Genomic DNA, 10,597 nt, shown 5'->3' with positions numbered 1-10,597 from the left:
TAACACTGCCCTGCTGAATTAATCATTGCATCAAGTCAAGAGCAGAACGACTCGTGCTTTGTACCATATAAAAAAAAAAAAGAGCTATAGTAAGTTCTCACACTGAGCATGTTAAATACTTTGAAATCTAGGACACTGCTCTTTGAAGTGTTACAAAATAAAATGATACCACAGGCTTTCAGTAGGTGCTCACTCCCCCCTCAACTGCAAAGTAACACAGTAATCTCAGTATGAAAAATACAAATTATTCATCCAGTGACTGGCTGTTTATTACATTATTTGTAACCCCTTCTGCATAAAAATAATAATTAAAAAAAACAAACAACAACATTTAATTGTGGTTCTGTCAGACCCAGTCGCCCAAAAAGAAATAAAACTGATCATGACGCACTGTAGGAAAACAAAAAAAATACACATACAAAAAATATTTATATACAAACTTGACAATAAACCATGTGGCATTATCATTTATACCTAACCAAGAGGCTTGCAGAGCCACCAAAAGGCAGTCTTTGAATGCAACACACTTCTGGCACAAGAGACGGGGCACCCTAACCACATTGTACTCATGAAATTCTCAACAAAGCAGGGCCCACAAACAGCCACTGCATTGAGTCAGGAATATTTAGCTGTAGTAAGATAGGATAACAAGTCATTTAAGCTGCTTTTTACATCTTTCCCCAGCCAAATTAAAAAAAAAAAGGCAGGCTTACTGTTAAAAAGAACAAGCCAACTTGAAAGCAGCTGTGCAGAGCCTTGCTCCTCAGCTTAGGTTATATACCTTTAAGTATCAGTACTTTGGCTAATAAAAATGTGAAAACACACGTTCAGTTATTCATCCACAGGACCACTGGCAGTCAGAGGAAATGCCTCAGAGCACAACTGTGGTAGAACCAGTAAGGAAAAAACAGAGAAAAATCAATTTCTCATGTAAACATGGCTTATTGCGATCACAACACTCATAGAAACACAACACTCATAATTCCCAGAAATTATCCGTGTTTTAAGGCACCTTATGGTTATTTTTGTAGTTGTTTGTCACTTAACCTATAGCAACAACCACAACCCATTCCATCCCTTTTACAGATACATCTAAAGACAAGTCTGGCTTCCTCCCAAGTAATCTAGCACGGTCCAAACAAAAGGTAGCCTGAGTTTAGGGCAGCTAAAGTCCTACAAACTGACGTGCAGCTCTCACTCCTCCATTTAACTGGAGGCTAGGTGGGCAAAAAAATCCTTATGCTAAACTAGGCAGGCTGCATGTGTGGCAAAGCCTAATTTTACAGCTTAAATGTCAGTAGTATCACGGCATATGGTTATATGTACAGAATTACAGTATACGGTTCAAGATCCAGTGGGGACAATTGGCGTGACCAGTAGTTTTATTTACACTTTCAAGCCTGAAAGAGGCAAACCGGGACATACATATGAATGTATACCCAAAACGAAGGGAACACAGCTGGATTGGTTTTTCCAGAGAAAGTGAAGGACAAGGCAAAAGTCAGATGGAGGTGCTGTCAGCGCTGGCCTGCCCAGCAAAGTGCATGTGCCGTCTCCGCTGGAGAATATTACACATGAACAGAGCACTCAGCTCTTGAGAAGAGGCTGTTTAAGTGCAGCGTTCAGCAGACTGATTCCCATTTATTTTTCAGATTGACTGTCAGTTCAGGGTTGGGTTGCTTTGGGTTTTTTGCATTTGGTTTCATTGCTGCAGTGCATTTGGGTGCTTGGTGGTTTTTTTTTTCCAGGGTTTTTGGGGTTTTTTTTTAGGCTTTTTAGAATTTTATTTCAACCTTCCTGCTTTACAAAGTGGGATAGCTGGGTGAGAGAAGCATATTTCAGGTCAGGGCACCCACAAGGTGTGTGAGGATCCAAAAGTCAAGAAAAGAAGCCCTCTCCCCAAAGGAAAACACAAAACAAGTTGGCCTTCTCAAGAAGGTCAATGGCAGTCAAGGAAATACCACCCACCTTCCCCCTTTGCTCAGCTCTTCCCCTTGCAAGAGCTGGAGTGGAGGTTACAGTCCAGGAGCATGACCTAGACAGCCCCCAGGGCATGACTTGGCAGGAGTGAGCAAGAAAGTTCCTCTGCCCTCCATCCAGGGGTGCGGTACCAAGCAGAAGGAAGACAAATGAAGGGCTGAGCAGTTCGTGGGCGGGGTGGAGGGGGGCCCGAGGCTCTCACTCCCCCTCCTCTTTGATGCGTTGCTGTTTGTTGCGCCGGGCGTCCATGTCAAAGTTGAAGTCGTTCCACTCATCGCGGGGTGGGAAGGAGATGGTCTGGCGCAGCGTGAAGCGCACGGCGTCAATGACGCGCTCCCCGCGCGTCTCGCTCGAGCCCACGCTCACTGTGGAGGCGCCGCTGGGGGTGCGCAGCAGGTGGGGAGGGGAGGAGAAGTCATGGAGCTGCCGGTGGTCCAGGATGCCCTTCCAGATGGCATGGCGGAACTGCTCCGGGATCTTGAGGCTCACCAGATCCTGCAAGGCAAAGAGCAGGGCTTAGCAGAGGGGTCCCAGGGCAAGCTGGGCTCCAGGAGCGAACACAGCCTCTGTGCCACCAAGAGCCACCACAGCTGCTAAAACCCAGGTGGGCACGATGCGCAGCAGAAGACAAACCACTACTCCTGGAAGTAGGCATTTGTGGCTACAAGGCAGCAACAGCCTGTTTTGAAGGCACAAAAGTCTATTTTTAAGTACCACAAGACACTTGTTCATGCATAAGACGTGGTGATCTACAGCTAGAAGCTTAACTGGACTGCAAGGCCTCCAAGACAACCTCAGGTAGATCTGCTGGCTGTCAGTGGTGGGGGATGCTGGGCTGCTGAAGGCCAATGGCCTTGAAAATTTCCATGTTAATTACAAAGCCTGTAAAAGGATTTTAGAACCCAAGGCTGAGCTCCAGTATCCAGAGCTCTGGGTGTGACTCTATAGGAACTGTCTTAATTACTTTAACATAACCAAATTTAGTAACAGACACATAGCCTTAGAAAACCTGTACTTTGAGGCCCCATCATTTCTGGTGCAAAACATGAGAGTTGCATTATCTAAACTCTGGGATACACAGTATTAACTTCTGAAAAAATTAGCCACCAACTTCAGTTAATTTGGGTCAGCTTTTCTAATTAGAGCAGCAACAAAAGGAAGGCAGCCCATGCTAGGGAGCAACAGCACCACAGTCTCCCAAAGTCTTGGGGAAAAATAATGGGACAGCCAGCTCAGAAGAGAGCAATGGCCCCGGAGAGGAAGCAGCAACCCTGCAGCAAAAGCCATGCAAGAGTAAAAAAGTGAAAACAACAAACAGGGATGAGATGCCAGTGGCAAGGGAAGATGATTAGGGTAAGGCCAGAAAACAGAAGCAGGGAGGGAAAATTGCAGACCACTTCTGGAGAGCCTACTTGTCTGCAGGCAAGTGAGGTGTAAACTGAAACCAAGCCTTGCAGAATTAACAGGCGCGTGGGCTGGGGCCACTTCAGGGGCTCAGACAGACAGAGCTGGGGAAGGGGAGACACTTTCTCTGTGCCAGGCAAGGCAGTTACAGTGCTGGCCCCAAGTCCAGCCTCTCTTCACCTCACAACATCTCTTCTCTATGTGCAACAGCCTTAAATTAAACTAATAAATAAAAGTGTACTGAGTCTGGATTTCTGACCTCTTCCTAAAGCAGGGCCAAGAGCACAAACAAAGGAAATGGTGAGGAGTTACTTACATCCATGGAGTAATGCTCAATCTGATAGATGGTGGTCAGCCCCTGGGTCGTGAAATAATCCACACAGGATGAGCAGCCCAACCTCGCTAAGAAGCTGCAGAGGAGGAAGGAAGGAAGGAGAGAGAAAATAGGATCACCCTGGCTGCAACAGCCCAAACCACAGAAAAACCAAACACTCAGCCAATCTGCAGCAACAGGAAACAAAGCTTTCACCCTTGGCTTGACCTCCTCCAAGATATCCCAGGCCAGCAAGCCACATCGCTGCCACATCAAACAAATGAGGGAGTCCTTCAGCTCAGCACCCAGCAGACAGCCCTCATGGCAGCATCTTGCCTAAGTCAAGAGCCAGTGCTGCACAGCCTGGGTCTTGAGGCAGGAGGGCTCACACAGACCCTCCTGCCAGGTCATGTCACCCAGAAGGTGGCTGAGCCCATGGCAGCCTGGTGCATGCACAGAGGGCTTCAGCAAGGCATGGGGTCTAGGGCTCAGACACATCATGCCCTGCCAATCAGCACATTCTTCTCTAAGTGTAAAGGATTCCTCGTTTACGGGCAGCATCTTTCAACTGGTTTGACCTCACAAAGGGTAGAGGGGCTTCTAACCCCAGCCATGGCTTGTCAAGGGGCCAGAGGGGAAAAAAAGAAAAGAAATGTTTGCAAGACAGCCTGGCACCCTCAAACTCCACCAGTCCAACAGATGCTGCAATCCCTCAGCTTTCTCGCAGTCCTAACATCCCTGTTTCTCTCAGCTCCTCAGAGGTGGGGATTTGAGGCTTGGTGCCCAGAGGGTACCAGCCTCAGGACTGCCAAGAGCCCAGTGGGATCCGGTGCTCCAGGATCATTCAGGCTCCAGACCCATGCAGGGCTCTCTCCCTTGGCATGGGCAGCGTGCCGGGCAGCCTGCTCCCGCTCACCTGACGATGCTGCAGTCTGAGGGGTATGGAGGAGGGGGGGTGCAGTGGGACGTTGAAGGCATGGAGAGGGGAGGAGGCAGCGCCTGCGTGGGGCTGAGGCCATTCATGTCACCGGTCATGGCCATGTGGGTGCCCATCATGGGAACTGGAGGAGAGAAGAAGGAGGAGCACATTGTTACCCAGGCATGCCCAGATCCTGCCTTCGCCCACAGCACAGCACCCAAGGACAGCACCCACAGCTGAAGCAGACTGAAATCCCCTGTAAAACCCTGCACATGACAAGCTCATGAGAAGTTTCAGGCAGAGCCAAGGACCAGATGACAGACAGTCCTTCTGGAGCTCTCTCCTCACAGAAGAAAGTGCCACTGTCACGTCACCTTCCCTCCAAGACAGGCTGGATAGAAACCCTGGCTTGCCCTGCCACAGAAGAGGAGCAGGACAGAGCCAGCAGAGTAACCCAATACAGCAGCCAAACAGCTTTGTTTTCAGAGACAGCGAGAGCACCAGAAGGGGCTCAGCAACAGGTGTGGGCAAGAGTCCAGCTGCTTTGAAATAAATTAAAAAACAAAACACCAACCAAAAAAAGCCCCAATAAAACTCAGCCCCAGAACCATGTCTGTCATCCTGAATTTACAGGGCTGCTGAGCACACAGCAGCAGCCAAGAGGAACAGAACTGTGAGATGTTTCTTTTAAAATTAAGAACGGTTTTAATTTAACTGAGGGGGAAAAATGCTGCCAATGTTTGCATCTCCTCTGCTGGGAAAGGAAGAAGAAACAAGTCTCAAAAGCCAGAGGACAGTGCAGCCAGCTAGATCTGCAGCAAGAAGCAGCTCTGATCACCCTGTGTGGCTCTGAGCAGGGTGCTGAAGCCTTGCCCTATGGCACACCAGCGAGCAATATTTATTTGACTCTGCAGGTTTACAGCGAATGACTCCAGGCTCTCCAGCTTCACACTAGCCATGTGGAGATGCCAAATCTCCTTGTCCAGACTAGCAGGGAGGAGAAGGAGGAATAAGAGTTTCTTACTGTTGGTTCCCATGCTGTCGGGGATGGTGGTTGGGGTCAGGGCGTTGCGCTGCTGGGGGTTGATGAGCTGGCTGACCGAGGGCAGCTTGTTCATGCTGTTCATCTTGCTGAGAGGCGGAGAGTTGGAGCCATACGAGGACTGCGACTGCATGGAGGTCCTGCAAACCAAGGAGATGTTAGGACAGGGATCACACATAGCAGCTGGTTGTTGAGAGTATGCACCCAAAGGGCTACATGGCCAGGGAAATCACTGATACCACAGGATCATCACAGAGAAAGATCCTTGGAAAATGAGTCAAGAGGAAATAAGAGGTTTCCCAGATATTCTCAGCACTTTGAAATACCAAAAAAAGGAAAGCTTAATTTTAAGCTGAAACTTTTTATTTAAGGAGAAGTGTGTATGCAAGTTTTTCAGTTGAAAAGAATATATGAAATGCTGTTGAAGTGAAGGGAGACGACCCATCTTTGTTGATCAGCATCGACTCCCTTCACTTCAACAGAATGCCAGCAAACATGTGCCAAGATTTGAAGAGTATTTTAAACTCTCCTTGTAGTCAAAAACTTTTTCATAGGAACAAGAACTGAAGAAACCATCTCAAACCATCCTAAACACCTCTGAAACCTGACTGAAGAAACAGTTTTCAGTTTGGGTCTGCTTATCACCTTGTCTTTTCCAAAATTCCTAGTTGTAACTCCTTGCTCAAGACAGATTCCATGCACTTCAAGGACCACTACTGAGATGGTCAGAGCTGCCTGGGATGCCAACAGGGAGCTTTTGCTGGTGTTAATGCAAACCTGGTATCCAAGCCCTGCAGGCTGCTTGCAAAGAGGATCAGGTTCCTGCTACCACCTGACAACAGCACTAGACTCCCTCAAGTCCATCCAGCCCCAAACTCCACCCAGCATACTCATGGAGTGGGCCAGAGAGGCTTGCCAGAATCCCTGCTGCCCAGCCCCGAGGGTCCCAGCTGCAATCCTGCCATGTCAGTGATCCAGACTGCCAAGACTGGGCTGCTTCTGAAGGGCAGCCCAGCTCCCAGATCGAGTTACAGCTGTGGCATCCCATCTGCAGTGGGGTCCTATGTGGGACATGCAGAAAATTAGCATTAAAGCTGGCCCAACAGCACAATTGGCATAGCACTGCCATGCCACAAGGGAGCAGGTATTTCTCTCTCTGACACCAGGGGCATTTGTAGGACTGGGCAAAGGTTTGGGAATGTGCCTGCTCCCCAGGCACAAGTACCCTCAAGCTGTGGTCACCCTGCAGAGCAGAGCTCACAGAGCCCAGCACTCCTCTCACACTGACTCCACAGTGAGTGTCCAAGGGCACATTCCCATCTTAGTTCCCACTGGGAAACTTGTTCCCATCTGGGTATAACTGGTTACACCAATTGCTGGGAACTGGCTTTTCTTCTATGCAAATAAAATAATTATTACTCCAAATAAGCAAAGTGTAAAAGGAAAGAAAAGGCTTATTCCTAGACAATTTATTAAAACCTTCAGCATTCAAGGTCAAGTTCCACACAATTACATTGTCTCCAGCTTCCTGCACTTTCAAGACTTGCAGTGTTGGGTGGAGAAAACATCTATGCTAACAGGCTAGAGTATCTAAGGCCCTGAAGAAATGTTACCTAATTACACAATTACAGGAGGTGCAGATGGGTGTGAACTGTCCTTTGGCAGTGAAGATGCAGGACAAGATCCAGCAAACTTCACAGACTCAAGGAAGTGGAAAGGATAAGAAGCTTCACAAATTAATATTAACAATGGCAGCAGCTCCCAAGGGGAAGTGAAACTGAGCCATGAAGTTCAGACCTGACTTTTCAGAGTGAAGGGAAAGATTCAGATCTGACATTTCAATTCCCCAATTATGAAAGTTGAGGCCAGCCATGAAATTCAAGTCAAGCTGACACCACCCTTAGCCCAAAAGGCTTCTGGATTTAGGACCAATGAGTATTTTACTTCATGGGTTCATGCACTTATCTTAAGCTCCAGCTGAAATTAACACACACCTGAAGAGTCTATTAAGGCAAAAATCTGCATGATCTGCAAGTGAGGAGGTCAATGAACACAGCAAAATTCCAAATCAAATCAACAAAGGCTTCCCAAAGGACACTGAGTTGCAATGTTTGAGGGCAGCAGTGGGCCTACCTTTGCCCTCTCCACCACCAGTAGTGATCTCAGCAAAGCTAATTAGGAGACTACAAAATACTTGGGGGTAAAAGAAAAACAAAAAGCAATCAAACACAAGCCAACCAAAACTTTAGAAAACAAAGGCATACTTTAACATATAGCTTAGGGACTCCATGCTTATCTCATTCATACTCATAAGAGTCAAGATTACCATCATCAAGTTCAAGGGAGTAAAACAGAAAACAAAAGCATTTTTCTTTGTACCCACACTAGTTTCAACTAAGCTATTCCATCCCATGAGCAGATGTTTAAAAGGACATCTAGCCAAAGAGAAGTCTCAAGATAAACCAAGATGCAAAATTTTATTGAAAATTAATGTCACACATCAATATAGCAAGAGCCTTAGAAACACAAGAAAATGTTTTTGGTATTAAGCACAAGGACTACATGGTGTTTGAGGACCCATTTAAAATATATTGCTTTTTTTCCTCGATTTTTAAAAACAGATACAAGAATGTCATGCACAGTGATTTTCATTAAAATTTTACCTACTAGGTCTCAAGAAAGATTAGAAGTCAGAGCATTAACATTTCTTTGATATCAATGCCAATGAAATGCATTTTAATATCAAGGTATAAGGGCTTCAATTAAGAGACTATTATACTTCTTGGAACAGTCTGATACAAAAGGCACTGAGTCACATTCTGCAACTGAGTTTTCTCTCTTCAAGAGGCTATGTAATTATTTAGCAAATAACATCTGTAGTTATGCAAGCTCATATGAGGGCAATCAGTCTCTCATGCTTCAAGGCATATACTGATCATCTCAAGAGGTCAGGAAGGAACTTTCTTGTCCCATATATGAACAAAGTTCAGTTCACAGCCTCGTATAACTCTACATTTTCCCAGCTCCCTGGATACCAGCCCTTCACCAGAGGCAGCAAACTGCTGGGACAAACACACTACCTGACTGAGCAGACCAGAGTCCTTGTTGGCTAGAGGAGCATACAGCCATGTCAGCAGCCTTAAATTACATCAAAGGTTCATTAAATGCAATTGGGCAGATCAGGCTCAGAGTTTAAGATTTCACCCAAGCCCCTGTGCCTGCAGTTTGCTGCCCCTGCAGACCCAGAGCCAGTCAGTGCAGACACACAAGTAGAATCAGAGCTGCCCAGTTCTGTGTCTGCCCTCTTTTTCAGCAGCCACACCAAGGATGACATCCCAGGTTCACACAAGGCCAAAGTGCTCATGGACAGTGGTTTTTAAAGCAAGGCTTCCCACAGGGCTGTGTAACACTGGGGTGCCACTGGTGTAGTCTAATAAGGGCATACAAGTGACACAGATGCTGCTCAGTTCCATTCCTCTGCTTTGAAGGCCCATGAAGCATCAGGGCACTGAAAAACAGAGATGCCCTTATTGCCCCCACCCCAAACTGCTTCTTATTCTAAAGCAAACAACAGTGCATCTTTTCAACCACTCCAGTGGTTTGAAGGCTTGGTACCACGCTGGGAGCAGGGAAAGGAGGAGCTCCAGCAGTTACTGGGCAGACAGGAACTACAGCACAGGGCCAGAGGTGGCAATAATGACTCCTTTAGATTTCAGGTATGGGAATTTCCCAAGGCAGGCCATGGATGCAATCTGCTCTCCAGGGAACGGAGCTGTAGTACAGGGAGCGGAGATATATCAAGTAGTTGACACAGACTGATATGACCTGAGTATACCTGATAAGGCCCAATTAGTCCACTTGGTTATTCCTTGAAAGGAAAAGGCTTATTTTCCTGAAGACACAGAGATGGCAAAGAAGCAATGAAAAGACAGCTGGCATAAAGTTTTCATTTTATCTGCAGAGGACAGACTACAAAGCAACTCAAATTGCTTACAGCTCCAGGTATTTGATAAAAGAAAAAAAGAATAGCACCTTCTAATATAACCACCTGGTAGTTGGAAAGCAAATCAAGTCACCACTAAGATCAGCATCACAATCATCATCCTCTTACAGCCAAGTGGGACAAATCAGAAAGGCTTTCCAGAAAACAATAGGATCCAAATAATTTACATTCTTGTTCAGTGGAAGTCTGGGATGTTGTATTGCCCATTACAGTACAAAGCATTTCCCAGAGGCCATACCAAATGATGAACCAGAATCTTCCAGTGCAGGCTGTGCATGCCTCCTCAAACTCGCTGGTGAACAGGTCCAGAAGCAGTGCTCTAAATACAGATCAGTATATCCCTGTCACAGTACTTCCATATTGCCATCCAGAAGCAGAAAAAGCAAAAATCCAAGAATAAACCTTCACTGGAAGAACAGAAAATAGTGCCAAATATAATCCTATGTCTGGGCTGCATTTACAGTTCAGGTTCCCACCTCTCACAGGGAAAGGAATCACATTGCCTTTCTTTTCCCAAATAAAAAGGCACAGAATAATAGTGATCTGCTTTGTGATCTCAAAGAACTTCCTGGAATTTCCAGGCAAGGTAACAAGGCACTTGATTTTAATTAGCTTTACACAAGGAACGACAGTAGAGCTGCAACTGTATGAAACAGGCACTGCTGGTGCTTAATTACTTGTTATTTATAGACTTAACCCCAGTTTTGGGGGCTCTTTTCCATCAGCCCTCCTCCACACTGCTATGGTAGAGCAAGTCTTGCTACAGCATTGGAGATAGCCAGAGATGGGATATGGCTCCCAAAGGGGATGTCAGTACAACTCATCACCTGCTCAGATCCCTGCTTTGCTGCCTGGAAGCAGATGTTGTGATGGTCAGAGAGAAGGGTCTTCTCCAACTACATCAGGCTTTTTTTCCAGAGACAGAGTTTGATAAAA

The 10,597-nt window shown here is 46.4% G+C and overlaps 1 protein-coding gene across 2 annotated transcripts in view; it reads right to left on the bottom strand.

Annotated features, from left to right (window-relative positions):
- Positions 1-2,178: 2,178 nt before the first annotated feature.
- TP63 (tumor protein p63) overlaps positions 2,179-10,597 on the bottom strand; it is a 100,413-nt gene continuing 91,994 nt past the window's right edge. For both annotated transcript variants that reach the window (XM_058031109.1, XM_058031110.1), the window contains 4 exons: positions 5,641-5,798; positions 4,614-4,758; positions 3,701-3,794; positions 2,179-2,475 (listed from right to left, as the gene is read on the bottom strand). In XM_058031109.1, coding sequence (XP_057887092.1) covers positions 2,179-2,475; positions 3,701-3,794; positions 4,614-4,758; positions 5,641-5,798 — 694 coding nt within the window. The remainder of the gene's footprint in view (positions 2,476-3,700; positions 3,795-4,613; positions 4,759-5,640; positions 5,799-10,597) is intronic.

The sequence above is a fragment of the Melospiza georgiana genome, chromosome 10, assembly GCF_028018845.1.
Source record: "Melospiza georgiana isolate bMelGeo1 chromosome 10, bMelGeo1.pri, whole genome shotgun sequence".
Classification (NCBI taxonomy): domain Eukaryota; kingdom Metazoa; phylum Chordata; class Aves; order Passeriformes; family Passerellidae; genus Melospiza; species Melospiza georgiana.
This window is presented reverse-complemented; position numbering and strand designations above follow the sequence as displayed.